Source organism: Bufo bufo, chromosome 2 (genome assembly GCF_905171765.1).
Source record: "Bufo bufo chromosome 2, aBufBuf1.1, whole genome shotgun sequence".
In the NCBI taxonomy this organism is placed as follows: domain Eukaryota; kingdom Metazoa; phylum Chordata; class Amphibia; order Anura; family Bufonidae; genus Bufo; species Bufo bufo.
Window position 1 is genome coordinate 217,447,496 of NC_053390.1, and position 22,887 is coordinate 217,470,382.

Sequence of the window (22,887 nt, forward strand, 5' to 3'; positions counted from 1 at the left end):
TCACTAGATTGTAATCCTATTATTCCGGTAACCCGTTTCACGATGGCTACTCTGCGCTTCCCGCTGCCTGTGGGTGCTCCTATTACCTGCCTTCACTTGCCCACTACCCCTGAAGACGCCAGGGATCTGACAAAAACATGTCAGGGGGCAGGGTTTAAACACTATCGGAGATATTTATCAAACTGGTGTAAAGTAGAACTGACTTAGTTGCCCATATCAACCAATTCAATTCCACCTTTCATTTTCCAAAGGAGCTGTGAAAAATGAAAGCTGGAATCTGATTGGTTGCTATGGGCAACTAAGCCAGTTCTACTTTACACCAGATTGATAAATCTCCCCCAATATTTTAAAGGGAGTCTGTCAGCTTGGAAACACCCCCAAACTAGAGTAAGCTGTGTATAGTGTAAGTGGTGCCGAGTCCGGTTATGTCATTTGTATCTTCATACTCACTTACAAACCAGCAGTAAGAGGACTCCTGTGCCCATACACATAATGGAGAGGACTCCAGGAGGAGTCTTATCACTGCTGGTTTGTAGCACAGCGTCGGAATGCAAATGAGTATGAAGATAAAAATTACATAAGCGGACTCAGCACCACTTACACTACACACCACTTACTCTAGTTGGGGGGGGGGGGATTTCGGAGCTGACAGATTCCCTTTAATAGCGATCTACTGCTAGTAATAGGAGCACATGCTGTCAGCAAAATAGTGATACAAAGAGGGGTTGCGGGTAGCGCACGCACTCCCACTCATGGGCTGAAATAGATACTATTGGGTTTTTAACAATCGCAAAGGTTTTAATTACAAAAATATGGGTGAAGTCTTAATAAGTTGACGCACCAAATAGTTAAATGTGAATATAGGTAATATAGCCTCAGCCTGGGATAAATCAATACCTAACATTTGTCAGGGTCAGTGCTCCATCTGTCATGTCACTGGGTCAGGTGACACATGGGGACACGTTACCGCTGCGGGCATTAATTGGCTGCAGCAGCCAAGTGACCCACATCAAGCCAGATCCTGACGTGGGAAGACCAGAGAGCTGCGGCAGTGGCAGGGAAGCAAAGGAGCTGGAACCCAGTGGCAAGGATCAGATAAGTATGGTTCCCTCCGCAGGTCCTGCCCAAAATGTCTCCATGGGTGAACAACCCCCTTAAGTAGTGAACTTGTAGTAAAAATACCCAGGGTAAAAATACTGAAAACAGCATTACTGTTGTGCTTGCTTTTCTTGTTTGAAGGGAGAAAACCTACATGGAGGGAATAAAGGGAAAATATATAAGAAATCACTATATCTCATATCGCTGAAATGACTTTACAGCTATCAGCTCCAGGATGAGGACACATGCTGTGGTGCAGTGCGCTCGCTGGGTTTTAGAAGCCATTGCTGTCAAATCTGCAGCGTGCCCTCAATGATGCTGATTTTGTTTTGCTACATGTTGATCCCTTTTTTATTTTTATTTTTAAAAACCTCATCCACATATACTATAGTGTACATTGCTGTAGAATTGCAGTGCGGATCTGCAGCAATAAACACAGCATGCGAATTCAACCTTACACCGCCCCCATTTATTACTGTTTTATTCAATCTGACATCTAGCAATTAGAGATGAACAAACTTGTGTTTTCAAGTTCGGCGTACAAGGTTCGGGTTATCAAAAAAATCCCGTTATGGATTCCGCTACCACGGACCATAAGTTATGGTCTGTGGTAGCTGAACAACCCGAACCTTGTACGCTGAACTTCAAAACACAAGTTCGCTCATCTCTACTCGCAATGCTAAACACCAGCTCTGTATCCCAACAATGGAAGCCCATACCAGGCTACAAATCATGGCAGAAATCAACTGGCTAATCGGCTTTTTAACTGCTGGCACGGTCATGGGCAGCTTAAAAGGCTTCTGTCAGCAGAATAGTACCTATGAAACTGTTTGACCTGTTGCATGTTGCCATTACACCTAGAGGCTCAGCTCTCTCTGCAATTGCCAAGCCCTCTCCACTTTGATTGACAGGGCCAGAAAATGATGACGTTTACACCAGCTAGAGGCTCATTTGCATATGTTAAACCTTCACTTTTCTCAGCAATGGGGGCACATATGAACATGGGATCAACACAGATGTCTTCAGCTGCCAAGTGCACATGTAACAGGTCAGCCAGTGTCATAGGTACAAATCTGCTGACAGATGCCCTTTCAGTGGGTTCGACATATATAGAATTATTTAAAATGATCAATTCTAGTTTACAATCAGATAATCCTTGTCCTTTAAGGAAATCGCAATGTACAGAGAAGGGTGACACACTTACAGGCGTCTTATAGTTGACTTCTCTTTGCTGCTGTCGTTCGGCCTAGGTGAAGTGGTGATTATGGATTCATTTTCCAATGTCACAATGTGGTCCTCAGTTGGAGGAATGATCCCACTGAGAAGGGAATTGCAGAAAATTACGCTTTTGCTTATAGAATTCATATTTTTTACATGTTTTATTAAACAATAACACATAAGGTACATCAGTACAGGCAGTAATACATCAGTTCAGAGCAATCATCGTGGATACGGCGACATTAATCGCATTTAGACCTGAATTAGTGAGAGGTGAAGCGCACCACGCTCCCTACACCTTCCCGAAAGTATGCGGGCAGCGCCTATTCTTATATACTACATTTTCAAAGGGTATAACTTGATTCACAACAGATTTCCATTGGCCAAGAGTAGGAGGACGATCCCCATCCACCTTAGTGCTACAGCTTTCCTGGCTAGGAAGAGCGTCTCCCGTAGGAAAATGTAAGTGTGATGAGGCCAAACTTCCTATGCCAGAATACCCAGCAAGCAGATCTCAGGACGAGCTGGGACCTGACTAGAGACCAACTGAGATAAGAGATCTGCGACACTGTGCCATAAGGCCTGTAAATAAGAGCACGCCCACATTATGTGCCAAAAGTCCACAGAACCTTCAGAACATCTATGAGACATCTACCCGTCTTGTGTAACCTTGTGGGAGACAGGTAGCAACGGATGTAGAATGAATAACTGTATCAACTGGTTGTTAGCTGATGGAGATACGGTGGAAGGCGACTCTAGGGCCTCTTGCCAATCCTCGGCCGTCACAGAGGGAATATGCTCTTTCCACTTAGACTCTACCCTAGGCGGTGCTAAGGCCATGCGATATTCCAATAGGTGCATATGCCCCTCGGACCCTGTGTGGAGAACGTACCTATTAAAGGGACACTCTGAAATGGCGTGACTATTGCCAGAAAATTGAATATGGAGAGCGTGGTGCACCTGTAAGTATCTCTAAAAAAATACCAGTTACATCATATTACAGGAGTTTTCCGATTACAACAACTAATCCCCTATCCACAGGATAGGAGTTAGGGCTCATGCACACGACCGTTGGAAGTTTTGGCGTCCGAAAATTGCGGATCTGCAAAACACATACACTGGCCGTGTGTATTTCGCATTTTGTGGTACGGAACGGCTGGCCCCTAATAGAGCATTCCTATACTTGTCCATAATGTGTACAATAATAGGACTTTCTATTTTTTTGCGGAACAGCCATACGGACATGGAATGGACACGGAGTAAATTCCGTTTTTTGCGGCTCCATTGAAGTGAATGGTTCCGCATACGGGCCGCTAAACAAAACGGAACGGACACTGAAAAAAAATATGTGAGCCCTTAAGCGTCTGATCTGCAGGAGTCCAACCTCTGGGGCCCCTGCCAATTACTATAACTGGGGCCCATGTTCCCCGTTTGAATGGAGCAGCATGCATGTCCACCACTTCATTCAACTGTATGGTAGTGCCAAACATTGTCAAGTACAAGTGCTCGGCTATCTCCGGCAGCCCCATACAGCTGAATAAAGGGGCAGTGCACATGCTTTCAAATGGGGGAAAACAGGCCCCCGCTCTAGCCATCGATGGGTGTCCTGAGATTAACAAATTACCTATATTCACATTTATCAACTATTTAGTGCTTTAAATGATTAAACCTTCACCTTTAAAACCTTTGCTATTGTTAAAGCGCTATCACTAGATTGTAATCCTATCCTGTAGGCATCTATAGAAATGGGTAAGGCTATTTTCACACTCGCGTTTGGTGCGGATCCGTCATGGATCTGCACAAACGCTTCCGTTCAGATAATACAACCGCATGCATCCGTTCAGAACGGATCCGTTTGTATTATCTGTAACATTGCCAAAACGGATCCATCTTGAACACCATTGAAAGTTAATGGAGGACGGATCCGTTTTCTATTGTGCCATATTGTGTCAGTGAAAACGGATCCATCCCCATTGACTTACATTGTGTGTCAGGACGGATCCGCTTGCCTCTGCATCGTCAGACGGACACCAAAATGGTGCAAGCAGCGTTTTGGTGTCTGCCTCCAGAGCGGAATGGAGGCAGAACGGAGGCAAACTGATGCATTCTGAGCAGATCCTTATCTATTCAGAATGCATTGGGGCAAAACTGATCCGTTTTGGACTGAGAGCCCTGAAACGGATCTCACAAACGGAAACCAAAACGCCAGTGTGAAAGTAGCCTTAGAAGGACTCCGAACTTTTCATAGAATTCATTTTTAACATTAAACATGATTTTTAATTACTGGAAGGACAATTTCTAAATCCTTAAGACTCCTGCAGGAAATCACCTTTTATAGCACTGCAATTCATCTTGTGCAACCAAGAGCTGAACCTTCAACTTGTTCCGCTCCTGCAGCACCTCCCTTAGCTCGTGTAATGTAAATCGTGGCCGGTTTGGGTCTGTGAGATCTATAACCATCTTGTCTGGTCCAAGGTCAGTCTAGAAAAAAAAAAGGTGTGCGACTTAGTATATGCAGCATATTGAAACTCTACACAAGAACGGGACTGAAGGCACGGTTTATACGCCATTGATGGGAGACACTTGTCTCCTGACTAATGAGTCTGTCTAATTTTTTTTTTTGTAAGTATTTAATAAATTGCACAGTATTTTTTGTCATTTGGTATAATAGCCCAGGAAACCATTATTATAATTCGTTGCCCATATATAGGGCAAGATATTCTGACAACAGATTTGTTCTAAAGAGCACCTGTCAGCAGGAAGAGTTCAATAAACATGCATACTGCCTGGTGGGGTTGATCCTGCTGATTAAAATGATACGTGTCTTGTGAAAATTAGTTGTGGCGTTCCCCTGAACAAAAGACTTTTACTCTTTATGGGAATGAGGGCCAAGGGGCGGGGTCTAGCCCCTGGGGGCCCCTCTGTGCACTGAAGATCCCTTCTGCGCATAGAATAAATGTATTTCTTCTTGTGAACGCTGCAACTGATTTTCACATGACTTGTATCCTTTTAAGCAGCAGGATTAACCCTACCAGGCAAAGTGCATGGTTTAACATAGTTGATCCTGCTGACAGGGATCAAGTAATACCCAAATATAATATTAAGTAATCAGACTCGGACTACAGAATTGCAATCAGACTACAAACTGGGTTTGTAGTCTGTTACCATGGAGCAGCAGCTAGGTTCACACTAGTGTTAGGTGATCCAGCAGCCTGTTCTGGCATAGTCAATGGGGATCCAGCAGTCAACGGCAGTGCTGGATACGGTGAAACCTGGCAGGCTGTTCTCTGCCGAAACAGTCTATTGGATTTCATAACGCAGATATGAACATACCCCAAGACATTTTTTATCAAGACTACATGAAAAGTTGCTTCTTTTTTAATTTTTATTGTAGACTCCATGGATAAAAAAAAAAATGCAAATGGCAAAGGGGAAGATACCTGATCTGCTGGAGGGCTTTTTCTCATCAGTCTTTCCACCTCACCCTTTAGATTATCCCTTTCCATCTTCATCTCCTCTGTAACAAGACTTGATTGGTTCACCAGTGTCTCCAGGACTTCCAGAATACGGACAATCTTAAACTGAAGATCAGCCACAAGGTCCGTCACACCCTGGGCTTCTTTGCTGATCTTCATAAGATCTCTGCCTATAACATGTGAGATATCGTACACATCTTCTACTGTCATCTGAAAGGGGTCCTTTTCAAATGCGGTCTCTGGTGACATGTCCTCTTGCTCAATTTCCATTTTTCTGTAATCCACTTACTTCCTGCCAAAGATATAAAGCAAAATGTTGTATTCACAGCTGAATAGATGTTAAGGACAGTATAAAAACCTCAATGTCCTCAATTTCATAGATTCACTGTGTGTGCGGGAGGGGGGCACACAATCTCTGCTAGCCTAGTCTCTAGCACTTGGACTGTGACCTTACTCCAAACAACCAGACCAACACAGCCTAGATACATTTTACATTGTCTCTGGTAAGGCTGTGTTCACATCTGCCCTGTGAACTCTGGCAGTCTGTTCGGTGGAACATGCCAAACCTCGCAGCACCCTAGTGCTGCAAGGGAGATGATTCCGATGAGACTTCTGTCCCCGCCCCTGACCATGACTGGCAGTTATGGGGAAGGCAGGGCACAGGAGTCTCATCAGACTCATCTCCCTTGCGGCATTAGGGTGCTGCGAGGTTTGGCCTGTCAGTACTGTAAAAGTACTGACTACTAGCCGAGTAGTGACAGCCTACTGAAATCAGCGGGTCTGTCACTATGCTATGCTGCCCTTAGTGAAGATAGCATAGTAAAGGTGACAGGCTACCTTTAAAGGGAGTCTTTCGGGTAATTTTCGCTAATCTAACTACCAGCAGTGGCCACCAGTACGTTGTACAAGCATGCTAAACTAGAAGAAGAAGAAGAAGAAAATCCCTTTATTGTCCCTCAGTGGGGACATTTTGGAATAACTAACCTTTATGTCCATAACTAACCTTTATGTCCAACCTTTTAATCCAATGAAAAACGGCCCCCAAGTGTCCAGCAGGGAGGGCTTTGCTTTTAAAAGTGCCCGAGCCCACTGCCCTTCCCTGCCGTCTGCTCCTCCTTTAACCTTCCAAGGCTTCCTCCCCTCTCCCCTGACATCAGGGTGATGCCGTAGCCACCAGAACATTGTGCAAGCATGCTTTTACAGTACTGGCAGGCCGAACCGCGCAGCACACTAATGCTACAAGGGAGATGAGTCCGATGAGACTCCTGGCTCTGCCCTCCCCATGACTGCCAGTCATGGTCAGGAGGTGGGGGAGGGAGGAGCACAAGTCTCATCGGACTCATCTCCCTTGCAGCACTAGGGTGCTGCGCGGTTCGGCCTGCCAGTACTGTAAAAGTACTGAATACTAGCCCAGAAGTGACAGCCCACTGAAATCAGCAGGTCTCTCACTATGCTATGCTGTTCTCATAGTAGAGGTGACCGGTTCCCTTTAATGGAAGTCTGTCGGGTAGTTTTCACTAACTACCAGCAGTGGCCTCCAGAACGTTGTACATGCATGCTAAACAAATCTTTACAGGTTCCCTTTAAGATTAAAATAGGTAATGCCTTATTAAAATGCAGGATTGCCTTGACAGGTACAGACATATATAATGTCTGTGAGCAGCTTTTTAGTCAATATCTGTATGAATTCAGCCTGTCTGCTATCCTGCAAGTGTAATTTTCCCCATCCGTAGGCCGGGTTCACATATGTGTTGTGTGAACTCTGGCACTGATTTGTTCACTGTATCTGGCATATATGCAAAAAATACTAAATGCAGCATATATGCCGAAAAGCAGCTGGACCCTATTACAGTGAATGGGGATCTGGCCATGCTGGATACGGTGAACTCCGGCAGTCTGTTCTTCTGCCGGAAATTGGTTATTCGATAAATGACATAAAGGTATGGTTACAATGCTTGTACGTTGCGATGGCCATTGCTGGTAGTTATATTAGTGAAAAACACCTGACAAACGCCCTTTAACCACCTCAGCCCCCATGGCTTAAACACCCTGAAAGACCAGGCCACTTTTTACACTTCTGACCTACACTACTTTCATCGTTTATTGCTCGGTCATGCAACTTACCACCCAAATGAATTTTACCTCCTTTTCTTCTCACTAATAGAGCTTTCATTTGGTGGTATTTCATTGCTGCTCACATTTTTACTTTTTTTGTTATTAATCGAAATTTAACGATTTTTTTGCAAAAAAATGACATTTTTCACTTTCAGTTGTAAAAAAAACGACATCCATATATAAATTTTGCTCTAAATTTATTGTTCTACATGTCTTTGATAAAAAAAAAATGTTTGGGTAAAAAAAAAAATGGTTTGGGTAAAAGTTATAGCGTTTACAAACTATGGTACAAAAATGTGAATTTCCGCTTTTTGAAGCAGCTCTGACTTTCTGAGCACCTGTCATGTTTCCTGAGGTTCTACAATGCCCAGACAGTACAAACACCCCACAAATGACCCCATTTCGGAAAATACACACCCTAAGGTATTCGCTGATGGGCATAGTGAGTTCATAGAACTTTTTATTTTTTGTCACAAGTTAGCGGAAAATGATGATTTTTTTTTTTTTTTCTTACAAAGTCTCATATTCCACTAACTTGTGACAAAAAATAAAAACTTCTATGAACTCACTATGCCCATCACGAAATACCTTGGGGTCTCTTCTTTCCAAAATGGGGTCACTTGTGGGGTAGTTATACTGCCCTGGCATTCTAGGGGCCCAAATGTGTGGTAAGGAGTTTGAAATCAAATTCAGTAAAAAATGACCTGTGAAATCCGAAAGGTGCTCTTTGGAATATGGGCCCCTTTGCCCACCTAGGCTGCAAAAAAGTGTCACACATCTGGTATCCCCGTACTCAGGAGAAGTTGAGGAATGTGTTTTGGGGTGTCTTTTTACATATACCCATGCTGGGTGAGATAAATGTCTTGGTCAAATGCCAACTTTGTATAAAAAAATGGGAAAAGTTGTCTTTTGCCAAGATATTTCTCTCACCCAGCATGGGTATATGTAAAATGACACCCCAAAACACATTCCTCAACTTCTACTGAATACAGAGATACCAGATGTGTGACACTTTTTTGCAGCCTAGGTGGGCAAAGGGGCCCACATTCCAAAGAGCACCTTTCGGATTTCACTGGTCATTTTTTACAGAATTTGATTTCAAACTCCTTACCACACATTTGGGCCCCTAGAATGCCAGGGCAGTATAACTACCCCACAAGTGACCCCATTTTGGAAAGAAGACACCCCAAGGTATTCGCTGATGGGCATAGTGAGTTCATGGAAGTTTTTATTTTTTGTCACAAGTTAGTGGAATATGAGACTTTGTAAGGGAAAAAAAAAAAAAAAAAAAAAAATCATCATTTTCCACTAACTTGTGACAAAAAATAAAAAATTCTAGGAACTCGCCATGCCCCTCACGGAATACCTTGGGGTGTCTTCTTTCCAAAATGGGGTCACTTGTGGGGTAGTTATACTGCCCTGGCATTTTCCAGGGGCCCTAATGTGTGGTAAGTAGGTAAATGACCTGTGAAATCCGAAAGGTGCTCTTTGGAATGTGGGCCCCTTTGCCCACCTAGGCTGCAAAAAAGTGCCACACATGTGGTATCGGCGTACTCGGGAGAAGTTGGGGAATGTGTTTTGGGGTGTCATTTTACATATACCCATGCTGGGTGAGATAAATATCTTGGTCAAATGCCAACTTTGTATAAAAAAATGGGAAAAGTTGTCTTTTGCCAAGATATTTCTCTCACCCAGCATGGGTATATGTAAAATGACACCCCAAAACACATTCCCCAACTTCTCCTGAGTACGGAGATACCAGATGTGTGACACTTTTTTGCAGCCTAGGTGGGCAAAGGGGCCCACATTCCTTTTATGAGGGCATTTTAAGACATTTGGATCCCAGACTTCTTCTCACGCTTTAGGGCCCCTAGAATGCCAGGGCAGTATAAATACCCCACATGTGACCCCATTTTGGAAAGAAGACACCCCAAGGTATTCAATGAGGGGCATGGCGAGTTCATAGAAATTTTTTTTTTTTTGGCACAAGTTAGCGGAAATTGATTTTATTAATTTTTTTCTCACAAAGTCTCCCTTTCCGCTAACTTGGGACAAAAATTTCAATCTTTCATGGACTCAATATGCCCCTCACGGAATACCTGGGGGTGTCTTCTTTCCGAAATGGGGTCACATGTGGGGTATTTATACTGCCCTGGCATTCTAGGGGCCCTAAAGCGTGAGAAGAAGTCTGGAATATAAATGTCTAAAAATTTTTACGCATTTGGATTCCGTGAGGGGTATGGCGAGTTCATGTGAGATTTAATTTTTTGACACAAGTTAGTGGAATATGAGACTTTGTAAGAAAAAAATAATAATTTCCGCTAACTTGGGCCAAAAAAAATGTCTGAATGGAGCCTTACAGAGGGGTGATCAATGACAGGGGTGTAATCAACGACAGGGGGGTGATCAGGGAGTCTATATGGGGTGATAACCACAGTCATTGATCACGCCCCTGTAAGGCTCCATTCAGACGTCCGTGTGCGTTTTGCGGATCCGATCCATCTATCAGTGGATCCGTAAAAATCATGCGGACGTCTGAATGGAGCTTTACAGGGGTGTGATCAATGACAGGGGGTAATCAATGACAGGGGGGTGATCAGGGAGTCTATATGGGGTGATCACCACAGTCATTGATCATGCCCCTGTAAGGCTCCATTCAGACGTCCGTGTGCGTTTTGCGGATCCGATCCATCTATCAGTGGATCCGTAAAAATCATGCGGACGTCTGAATGGAGCCTTACAGGGGTGTGATCAATGACAGGGGGGTAATCAATGACAGGGGGGTGATCAGGGAATCTATATGGGGTGATCACCACAGTCATTGATCATGCCCCTGTAAGGCTCCATTCAGACGTCCGTGTGCGTTTTGCGGATCCGATCCATCTATCAGTGGATCCGTAAAAATCATGCGGACGTCTGAATGGAGCCTTACAGGGGTGTGATCAATGACAGGGGGGTAATCAATGACAGGGGGGTAATCAATGACAGGGGGGTGATCAGGGAATCTATATGGGGTGATCACCACAGTCATTGATCATGCCCCTGTAAGGCTCCATTCAGACGTCCGTGTGCGTTTTGCGGATCCGATCCATCTATCAGTGGATCCGTAAAAATCATGCGGACGTCTGAATGGAGCTTTACAGGGGTGTGATCAATGACAGGGGGGTAATCAATGACAGGGGGGTGATCAGGGAGTCTATATGGGGTGATCACCACAGTCATTGATCATGCCCCTGTAAGGCTCCATTCAGACGTCCGTGTGCGTTTTGCGGATCCGATCCATCTATCAGTGGATCCATAAAAATCATGCGGACGTCTGAATGGAGCTTTACAGGGGGGTAATCAATGACAGGGGGGGTGATCAGGAAGTCTATATGGGGTGATCACCACAGTCATTAATCACACCCCTGTAAGGCTCCATTCAGACGTCCGTGTGCGTTTTGCCGATCCGATCCATCTATCAGTGGATCCGTAAAAATCATGCGGACGTCTGAATGGAGCTTTACAGGGGTGTGATCAATGACAGGGGTGTAATCAATGACAGGTGGGTGATCAGGGAGTCTATATGGGGTGATCAGGGGTGATCAAGGGTGAATAAGGGGTTAATAAGTGACGGGGGGGGGGGGGGGTGTAGTGTAGTGTGGTGCTTGGTGCAACATATTACTGAGCTACCTGTGTCCTCTGGTGGTCGATCCAAGCAAATGGGACCACCAGAGGACCAGGTAGCAGGTATATTAGACGCTGTTATCAAAACAGCGTCTAATATACCTGTTAGGGGTTAAAAAAATCACATCTCCAGCCTGCCAGCGAACGATCGCCGCTGGCAGGCTGGAGATCCACTTTCTTACCTTCCGTTCCTGTGAGCGCGCGCGCGCCTGTGTGCGCGCGTTCACAGGAAATCTCGCGTCTCGCGAGAGGACGCGCCGGCGCGTCCACTCGGAATCAATCAACCACCTCCAGGACGCGTCTGTGCGTACAGCGGTCCGGAGGTGGTTAAGGGCTGTACTCAGCTATCTTCAGCAGTCAGAGAATGAATGGAGTAGCACTATGCGTGCAGTCGGATCCCCACCAATTACATACTTATCACCTGTCCCCTGGATGGTGGGACAACCCCTTTAATTCCTTTGGGACCAGGCCAATTTTCATTTTTGTTTCATCCTCATCGCCTGACCAGGCTGAAAGCTGTAGGCAGTCTTTGCATGCTGGGAGTTGTAGTTCTGCAACAGCTGGAGAGCCGCAGTTTGCCTATCACTGCCCTAGGGGACTAACGTAGACAGGAATGGTATTACCCCATGTGACAACTACCCGCCAATCCCATTGTACTATGCCGCAGTTGCCATACAGGTCTCATCCACTAGAGACGAATTTACTGTGAGCACAGTAAACGTTTAAGATTGGTTGGTGTGCCCATACATGATACAATCGCGATTGTATGTACAATCGGTAAAATAAAAATTATCGATTTCACTCGGGAAACCAACTTAATTTGCTGCCACCACTCTTCGTATTGAATCGGAGCGAAGAGACCCCGGCTAGCTAATCCTAAAGGGAAGAAACGGTTATTTTGCAACCTAGCTAACCAATTAACAATGTATAAAAATAAGACAAATTCGGTAGTATGTCTCTTCTGAGGACACAGCTCTTAGGCTACTTTCACACTTGCGGCAGAGTGATCCGGCAAGCAGTTCCATCGCCGGAACTGCCTGCCGGATCTGGCAAAACGTATGCCAACTGATGGTATTTGTAAGACTGATCAGGATCCTGATCAGTCTAAAAAATGCCCGATCACTCAGAAAAATGCATTGAAATCTATAGAAATGCATTTATTTTTTTCACCAGCATTCCGGTATTTTGAATGCCGGATCCGGCACTAATACATTCCTATTGAAAAAAGCCGGATCCGGCATTCAGGCGAGTCTTCAGTTTTTTGGGCCGGAGATAAAACCGTAGCATACTGCGGTTTTATCTTTTGCCTGATCAGTCAAAAAGACGGAACTGAAGACATCCTGATGCATCCTGAACGGATTGCTCTCCATTCAGAATGTATGGGGATAAAACTGATCAGTTCTTTTCCAGTATAGAGCCCTTAGGACGGAACTCAGCGCCGGAAAAGAAAAACGCAAGTGTGAAAGGACCAGATAATCAGGTAACAAGGGCAAAACTGGAACAAATAAATCATTAGTTTTATTTTAAAAACGATCCACAAAAATATACATTAAAACTGACAGATAAATATACCTGCCAGTCGAACAGATTGGTTGGATAGAAATAAGTAAGAGATGAAAGGGAATAGAATGTCTGTAAGTTCAGAATTACCACGGTAGAGTCCAGTAAAAGATAAAGTCTTTGCAAGGAATAATCCAAGATGGCGGTGTGCCCGTGTCCAGCAGGCGGTTGTGATGTTATTCGATGGTAGATGAAGGACCAGGACCTGAGTGGGTCACTGTGTTTTTACCCACTCTGGAGCTGGGAGTGGCTATGACACATACAAGTCCAGCCTTGTGTAACTGCAAGAGGGGCAGTTCTTGCCCGATAGAGAAAATCTGGCAGCATCCTTGCTTCACCAGTTTCTCTGTACCCGTAGGTCAAATTAAGAAATAGAATTCATATTTATAATCAGTAGAACTTTACGAATCATCTGATACCAAATATGACTGGAAGACAATACCGCGTGCCTGAGAACTGTCATATCTCGAAGCGGGAATCTCTGATTTGCTTGTGGATTTCTTGGAAGGTGTTAGAATAACCCCAACAATTTCGGAAGAGATTGTTCATTCCGTATTTTCCTAACCCATGAAATATGGGGAAAATATGCAATCTATGGATTAGAGGTGACTTTCAGGTCATCCTCCTTCATGTACCAACCAGCTGCGTGATAAGGATCTGTCATTCTTCTCTGATGTTTCTGACCAGGCTTAGGGGTGTTAGGACCCCTGCTGTGCTGGGGCCGCTCAGACTAGCGAGAGGGCACTTTTATGGGGTTTTGTCAAGACAATATCAGATTGATGGATGTATAACCCCCAGCATGGGGTCAGGAAGAATCTTTGGCAAGGATTTGCTAATTTACCTCTGTGAGCTGTAACTGAAAGTTTTAACTCTTTGTGTGAATAAGAGGGCTATTGTGATTTTTGTAATTTTAAAACAGGATGCATTCGTGATTTATTCATATTGCCGAGATCGCGAAGCATCACACCCCATCTAACAGGTTTGAACAGGCAATTTCACTGTGGCAGGCTAGGAATCCTTCATGAGGGTGCCTTCACACGCAGCAGATTTTGCGGCAGAAAATTCTGCGCCTGAAAATCTGTTCCATTTACCTTAATGTGGCTTGCAGAAATCCATGTGCTTGCTGCCCCATTCCAATGAATAGAACTGATTTTCAGTTGTGGAATTTTCCACAAAATCTGCCGCATGTGAAGGCACCCTAAGGCCTCCTGCACACGACTGGTTTTTTCTTCCCGTTTACTGGCCGTTTTTTGCGTTCCGTATACAGTCCGTATACGGAACCATTATTTAAATGGTTCCGCAAAAAAAAACGGAATGTACTCCGTATGCATTCCGTTTCCGTATTTCCGTTTTTCCGTTCAAAGATAGAACATGTCCTATTATTGCCCGCAAATCACGTTCCGTGGCTCCATTCAACTCAATGGGTCCGCAAAAAACGGAACACATACGGAAATGCATCAGTTTCAGTTCCGTTTTTGCGGAACCATCTTTTGAAAATGTTATGCCCAGCCCAATTTTATCTATGTAATTACTGTATACTGTATATGCCATACGGAAAAACGGAACGGAAAAACGGAAACACAACGGAAACAAAAAACGGAACAACGGATCCGTGAAAAACGGACCGCAAAACACTGAAAAAAAAACCCATACGGTCGTGTGCAGGAGGCCTAAGGCTAGGTCTACACGACGACAATAAGTCGCGCAACAGATAGGGCACAACTACACTGCAACATTTGTCGTGCGACATTTTGTCGCACCAATGTCGCGCAACAATTTTTGTAAAGGTAGTCTATGGTGTTGCACTGCAACATGTGACATGCTGCGACTGCGACAGTCGCAGAAAAATCCATCTTGAATGGATTTTTTTCGACTGTCGCGTCGAAGTGCGACACCATAGACTATTATTATAAAAATTGTCGCGCGACATTGGTGCGACAAATGTCGTTGTGTACACCTAGCCTAAGACCCCAGGCTGCCATTGATCAACCCCCTCCCTTGGACTTACCTCTCACATGTGAATTCAACCTAATACTTACATCATTTTTTTGCCACTAATCTATTTCTGGGGATTTGGGAGGCAAAGTGTGTTTGGTGTGATGTATACACTGGGAACAACTCATACAGGGGAACACATACACAATCCTATACCTCCCCACAAACACGCCTCCCACCCATCCAGTGCGTGCAATTGCGTGGGGCCCCTGACAGGTGTTTTGCAAGCATAGGGGGACATTTATAAAACTGGTGTGAAGTAGAACTGGTTTAGTTGTTCATAGCAACCAATCAGATTCCATCTTATATTTTTCAGAGCTCCTTTGGAAGATGAAAGGTGGAATCTGATTGGTTGCTATGGACAACTAAGCCAGTTGTCCCTTGCACTAGTTTTGATAAATCTCCCCCTGTGTGTTTGCTTGGTGTAAAAGCACCCTATATAACAACAAGCCGAGACAACCTAAAGGATTTATTTCTAGAATCTCACCCACCATAGCTAAACATCGCCCCAATACTCACGGATGTTTCGTTTTTGATCGCATACTACAGCCAAAAACAGTTTTAAAAAGTATAGCACTGACAGAAGTGTTCCTTTACAAACACCCCCCACTAGTGTGAACACAGCCTTATTTATGTTACCACAAATGCCAACTGAATGCATTTGGTTTAACCAGCGCATAACCCCCTTTTCGATAAACTGGTACAAATGTTAATTCAGTAACACATGGCCGGCGGGTCACCCACAGCAGTGAGCGGCTGCTGCGGCCTTTTGCTGTGGTAATACATGTAAATAAAGACTCTCATCATGTCCCAGGGCTCTGTTCACACCGTTAGGGTCCATTCACACGTCCGTAGTGTATTGCGGATCCGCAATACACTCGGCCGGCACCCCCATAGCAATTGCGGACAAGAATAGGACATATTCAATTTTTTTCCGGAGCCGCTGACTCAGAGATCGGGGGCGCGCTCCGGAAATGCGGATGCGGACAGCACACTGTGTGATGTCCGCATCCATTCCTGCCCTATAGAGAATGAATGGGTCCACAATTTGCAGAACGGATGCGGACCCATCCTACGGACATGTGAATGGACCCTTAGAATGTATTGGCTCAGATGAGCTGAAGTTATTACTTTGTGAAGTGTCACGAGAGCGAGACTTCGTGTAATAACTTCGGAAATTAATTTCTACTGTAATAAACCTTTGTACCGAACTCCCTTGCAGCGGCAGCATAGTGTAATTACAAGTACTTGTCATTACACTGCACCGCCGAGACGACACGTAGCGTAATAAAGAGGAAGTGGCACTCACATGAAGCGCTTCCTCTTCAACCAGCTGATCGGCGGGGGTGCCAGGTGTCAGACCTCCACCGATCACATATTGATGAACTATCCTGACGATAGGTCATCAATATATATGGCCTGCACAACCCCAGGTTTCCAGGAGTAAATTTGAAAGAGGAGATGTAGTGTCTGTCCTTTAGACTTTCTCTTCTTTTATAATCCACTTTTGATGATTTTGGCTTCAAAACGGCATCAGGAAACCTGATCGTTTGGCCGTGCTCTTATTGTCCTATACAAAGGAATAAAGAGATTCGGCAGCACCTCGGTGTGACCTCTATCCATGCCCCTGGGTAGCAGCTTCAAGCTTTCATAGGAACACGATTCTCAGTGGAGCACCTGTTTTTAAGTGTAAAAATGCTGTTTTAGTCTCATTGAAAATGCGCCTGTTTTGGAGCCTTTTGCCTGTTTTGATTTTTTAGATTATTTCAGAAGTTTTCTAACTTTTGCGCCTATTTTCTGACCTATTTATGTAGGTGCGCCTTATTATGCGCCTGATTTGTACTACACTCCAGGCCTGGCGTACTTTTCTACGTCTGTTTTGAGTAGTGATTTGCGCCACATTTTGCCTAAAAGGTGGCCCTTTCATGGAGACGAGCGCCTACTTCCAGCTCACTGGTGCAACATTTTCTTGCGCATACTAATTAGACCAGTCTTCGTGAATATGAATCTGTCATACTGACAAACAACCACTAGAGGTCAGACTAATAGCAATGCACCTTCGTGAAGTGCTGGAAGACTTTTTTTAAATAGTAGGCAAAAGAAAGACAGGCGAAGCAAATACGCCAGTCTGATTTTTACATCTAAAAACAGGCGCGCTTGATGAATGTGCCCCAGTGACTTCTGTAATTATCATTCACATTAGCAGTACATTACCGATATGACCAAATTATTTCTTATAGTTTTTATTTGGATATTTGGCAGTTCATTAACATTTATTATAACACACATTTGGGAATGATAATTCCATTGAGGAGGAGGAGGGGGGTACTAAAGATCCTCTGTGCTGGAACAATGACTCTTTTCATTTACAGGAGGACACAAGAACGTCATTACAGATTCCTGGACGACTCCGGCTCCATTTCCACGTTTTGTGCAGTTTTTGAAGCCAAAGCCTGGCATGGAATGAAAAAGAAATGCCTCATATTCCGTGCCGAAATCCGCGCAAAACATGTCTTTTCCGCCTCCCATTGTTCCTCAACTGGAACCAGCACTGCCTTTCATACGGCTGCTGTATTTCTGCGTGGATTTCAAAACTGCAGCAAGAAGGATGTCCATGTGCGGATCAGAGCCACTGACTGGGGGCTGGTCCGTGGTCGGATCCATTCCAACTAGAAATACAAAGCTGAAATCCTGGGGTCATCCTCTTATTTATGCTGTGTATTAGGGGCTCATGCACACAACCATAGTTTTTTTGGTCGCATCCAATCCGCATTTTTTGCGGGTCGGATGCAGACCTATTCAAAAGATGTGGCCAGCACTCGGTCTACTGTCCCCATCCGTATGTCCGTTCCGTAGCCCAACAAACAAGATAGAAACATAGAATGTGTCGGCAGATAAGAACCATTTGGCCCATCTAGTCTGCCCAATATACTGAGTACTATGGATAGCCCCCGGCCCTATCTTATATGAAGGATAGCCTTATGCCTATCCCATGCATGCTTAAACCCCTTCACTGTATTTGCAGCTACCACTTCTGCAGGAAGGCTATTCCATGCATCCACTACTCTCTCAGTAAAGTAATACTTCCTTATATTACTTTTAAACCTTTGCCCCTCTAATTTAAAACTGTGTCCTCTTGTGGTAGTTTTTCTTCTTTTAAATATGCTCTCTTCCTTTACCTTGTTGATTCCCTTTATGTATTTAAAAGTTTCTATCATATCCCCTCTGTCTCTTCTTTCTTCCAAGCTATACATGTTAAGGTCCTTTAACCTTTCCTGGTAAGTTTTATCCTGCAATCCATGTACTAGTTTAGTAGCTCTTCTCTGAACTCTCTCTAGAGTATCTATATCCTTCTGTAGATATGGCCTCCAGTACTGCGCACAATACTCCAAGTGAGGTCTCACCAGTGTTCTGTTCAGCGGCATAAGCACTTCACTCTTTCTACTGCTTATACCTCTCCCTATACATCCAAGCATTCTGCTGGCATTTCGTGCTGCTCTATTACATTGTCTTCCCACCTTTAAGTCTTCTGAAATAATTACTCCTAAATCCCTTTCCTCAGATACTGAGGTCAGGACTGTGTCAAATATTCTATATTCTGCCCTTGGGTTTTTACGCCCCAGGTGCATTATCTTGCACTTATCCACATTAAATTTCAGTTGCCAGAGTTCTGACCATTCTTCTAGTTTTCCTAAATCCTTTTCCATTTGGCGTTTCCCTCCAGGAACATCAACCCTGTTACATATCTTTGTGTCATCAGCAAAAAGACAAACCTTACCATCGAGGCCTTTTGCAATATCACTTATGAAGATATTAAACAAAATTGGTCCCAGTACAGATCCCTGTGGAACCCCACTGGTAACATGACCTTGTTTTGAATGTTCTCCATTGACTACAACCCTCTGTTGTCTGTCACTCAGCCACTGCCTAATCCACTCAACAATATGGGAGTCCATGCTCAATGACTGCAGTTTATTGATAAGTCTTCTATGTGGGACAGTGTCAAAAGCCTTACTAAAATCTAGATATGCGATGTCTACTGCACCTCCACCGTCTATTATTTTATTCACCCAGTCAAAAAAATCTATAGGATTTGTTTGACATGATCTCCCTGAAGTAAACCCATGTTGTTTTTCATCTTGCAATGCATGGGATTTTAGATGTTCCACAATCCTATCCTTTAATAGGGTTTCCATTAATTTGCCTACTATTGATGTCAGACTCACTGGTCTATAGTTGCTCGATTCCTCCCTACTATCTTTCTTGTGAATGGGCACGACATTTGCCAATTTCCAATCTTCCGGGACGACTCCTGTTACTAATGATTGGTTAAATAAATCTGTTAACGGTTTTGCCAGCTCACCACTAAGCTCTTTTAATAATTTTGGGTGTATCTCATCAGGCCCCTGTGACTTATTTGTCTTCACCTTAGACAGCAAACTTAGAACATCTTCCTCTGTAAAGATACATGCATCAAATGATTTATTAGTCATCCTTTCTAGTGGAGGTCCTTCTCCTTTTTCTTTTGTAAAAACTGAACAGAAGTATTCATTAAGGCAGTCGGCTAGCCCTTTATTCTCTTCTACATACCTTCCGTCCTTTGTTTTTAATTTAGTTATTCCTTGTTTTAATTTCCTTTTTTCATTTATATATCTGAAGAATGTCTTATCCCCTTTTTTCATAGACTGAGCTAGTTTTTCTTCTGCCTGCGCTTTAGAAGTTCTTATAACTTGCTTGGCCTCTCTCTGCCTAATCTTGTAGATTTCCTTATCTTCATTGCTCTGGGTTTTTTTATAATTACAAAATGCTAGCTTTTTATTTTTAATGATTTGGGCCACTTCTGCTGAGTACCACAGTGGTCTCCTCCTTTTTTTGCTTTTACTGACAAGTCTAATGCAATTTTCTGTTGCCTTCAATAATGCACCTTTTAAGTAGTCCCATTTCTCCTGGACTCCATGTAATCCGTTCCAGTCTGATAAGGACTCATTTATGACTAATTTCATTTTTGAAAAGTCTGTTTTTCTAAAATCTAAAACTTTTGTTTTTGTGTGGTGGGACTCTTTCACAGTTCTTATATTAAACCACACTGACTGGTGATCACTAGATCCCAAGGTTTCGCCTACAATGACATCATATACCGAATCCCCGTTTGTGAATACCAAATCCAAAATGGCCTCCCTCCGGGTTGGCTCCTCAACCACTTGTTGTAGAGATAACCCCAGTAGGGAATTTAGAATATCTGTACTCCTGGTAGAACTTGCTATTTTGGTTTTCCAGTTTATATCTGGAAGATTGAAATCTCCCATAATGATAACTTCTCCTTTCATTGTCATTTTAGCTATTTCTTCAACTAGTAGATCATCTAGTTCTTTAACTTGACCAGGTGGTCTATATATCACACCTACACGAGTTACTGCATGGTTAGCAAACTGCAACGTAACCCAAACTGACTCTATGTTGGCCTCACCAACTTGTATTAGGTTAGATTTAATGCTATCTTTCACATACAGGGCCACTCCTCCTCCTTTCTTGCCTTCTCTGTCTCTTCTGTATAAAGAGTACCCTGGTATGGTTATGTCCCAGTCATTTCTTTCATTAAACCATGTCTCCGTAACAGCCACTAAATCTACATTCTCAGATGCCATTATTGACCCAAGTTCATTGATTTTTTTACCTAAACTGCGAGCATTTGTAGACAGGACTCTGAGCTTATCATTTCTTAACCTCTGTGCTTCTGACCTGTTCTGGCATTGTTTCGGGGGGCAATTGGACTCTTTTATTTTCACTCTTTTGCCCCCCCTTACTAGTTTAAATACTCTTTCGCAAATTCTTGGAGTTGTTCACTAAGTACATTTGTTCCTTTGAGAGAAAGATGCAAGCCATCTTTTTTGTACAGTTCCTTTCTATTCCAAGTAGAGCTATCATGAGAAACAAAGCCAAATCCTTGCTCTTGACACCATTTACCAAGCCATATGTTGAACTCCTTTATGCGCCTCTGCCTATCATTCTGAACATTATGCACAGGCAGAACTTCAGAAAATGAAATGGTGGATGCAAAATCCTGTACGTCATTACCAAGTGTGATAAAAGATTTTTTCACCTCTGACACTTCATTGCAAGCCAGGTCATTTGTCCCTAGATGGACAAGAACATCCACGTCCCCTTCCTGCTTTGCTTGCTTAACAATATTAATAATACGTCTTCTATCTCTTCTAGCAGTAGCCCCAGGGAGACATCTCACAAAACCATTTTCTTTAAGCTCCACACTTCTTATGATTGAATCACCCAGCAACAGCTGCTTCCTTTGAGACTTCACTTTATCTTTTTTGTTGCATACATTAGACATAGGAGTCGATGGTTTCTCACCCTCTGTGCTTGAGTCCATATCCATGTTGTCCTTACATTCTGAGAGTGCTGCAAATGAATTATGGAGAACCACCGACTGTGGGACATGTCTTCTATCCACCACTCTAAGTCTTCCAGAACCTACAGTAACCCATCTGCCATTTCTGGGGGTCCTCTGTGGCAGTGGCATTGCAGCGGTCCTAGCTGGAGTTTGTTTAACAGATAATTTAAATATTTCAGCTTTCAAAAATGCAATTTCCTGCTGCAGTAAGGAGAACTGTCTACAGATCTGACAGCATCCGAATCTCCAAAGAGTGGAACATGAAATAAATGCACAACAATTCCTGCACTGAACCAAGTCTGCCATTTTAAAGAGGAGAAAAAAAAAATAAAAAAATAAAAATAAATTTGTAACTTTAAATCAAACAAATCTTACCTTTTTTTTTGTTGTATTGTTTCCACCTTCCAGCCTATCTCCTGCAATATCTCTTTACTAGTACTTAATGTAGTACTTGCAGCTAATGAATTAGGCCAGCTAATGAGTCTGTCTCTATATATACACACACTGCTTCCCAAACTCCTCCCCCAGCAACAAATGTAACACCTTAGTGAGCTAGGCTCATTAGCAAACGCACAATAGCAAACAGCTGACCGAATTCCTTTACCTCTTCTCAAGCAATGATCAGCAAAAACAACACAGATGAGCCAGTTGGAGACTCTAAGCCAATCTCTTGCAGTATCTCTGGAATCTCTTCTTGTCTCCTGCAATATCTCTTTACTAGTACTTAATGTAGTACTTGAAGCTAGTACTTGCAGCTAATGAATTAGGACATGTCCTATTATTGTCCACTTTTCAGACGAGGATAGGAGATTTCTACAGAAAATAAAAAATAAATGGCGGCATGCAATCGGCTGGGATCCGTGTTTTGCAGACCACAAATCACTTACAGCAGGGTGCATGAGCCCTTAGAGGAAAATACACAAGAGATTTTTCTGATGAGTATTTCCTGCTTTGTGATTGCACCCTTAGGTCATGTTCACACGGCCAGTATTTGTAAGGCAAATGTCTAATACATGTGCAAATTTCATGAGTCGCTCCTGGCTTTGGAGTGAAAAACGACATAAACAAGTCCAGAATAAGGAAGCCCAGCACAATAGTGCATTATACAGTGTACTCCCCAGAATAGCACTACGCCACCTGCAGTGCAGGTAGGTGCTCAGGACACCGGGCAGATATTAATCAGTGGTTTCCTATACGATATTCACAAACCTACGATAAGTCTCTTACCACAAATGTCGCAGCCGAGGCCTCCGGTCACTTCCTCAAGTCACTTTCCAGCGGCTCAGCAGGTGACTCTGCTGGCGGTTGTCATGGAGACGGCATTCTTCTGTCCGCTCCCTTAGGCCCCGCCCA

The 22,887-nt window shown here is 43.6% G+C and overlaps 1 protein-coding gene across 1 annotated transcript; it reads right to left on the reverse strand.

Annotated features, from left to right (window-relative positions):
• Positions 1–458: 458 nt before the first annotated feature.
• On the reverse strand, positions 459–22,877 carry RILPL2 (Rab interacting lysosomal protein like 2). The gene is made up of 5 exons (XM_040416205.1): positions 22,762–22,877; positions 5,757–6,084; positions 4,646–4,797; positions 2,303–2,416; positions 459–1,248 (listed from the first exon to the last, which is right to left on the reverse strand). The coding sequence occupies exons 2-5, from the start codon at positions 6,060–6,062 to the stop codon at positions 1,209–1,211; spliced, it is 612 nt and encodes a 203-aa protein (XP_040272139.1). The 5' UTR covers positions 6,063–6,084; positions 22,762–22,877; the 3' UTR covers positions 459–1,208.
• Between the last annotated feature and the right edge of the window lie 10 nt (positions 22,878–22,887).

Coding starts and splice junctions, on each gene's coding strand:
- RILPL2 (XM_040416205.1), bottom strand. CDS start 6,062: ATGGAAATTGAGCAAGAGGACATGTCACCAGAGACCGCATTTGAAAAG. Junction 2,417..4,645: donor GAATTGCAGTGCTATAAAAG/GTGATTTCCTGC, acceptor TTCCCTTCTCAG/TGGGATCATTCCTCCAACTG. Junction 1,249..2,302: donor AAGTCAACTATAAGACGCCT/GTAAGTGTGTCA, acceptor CCCTCCATGTAG/GTTTTCTCCCTTCAAACAAG.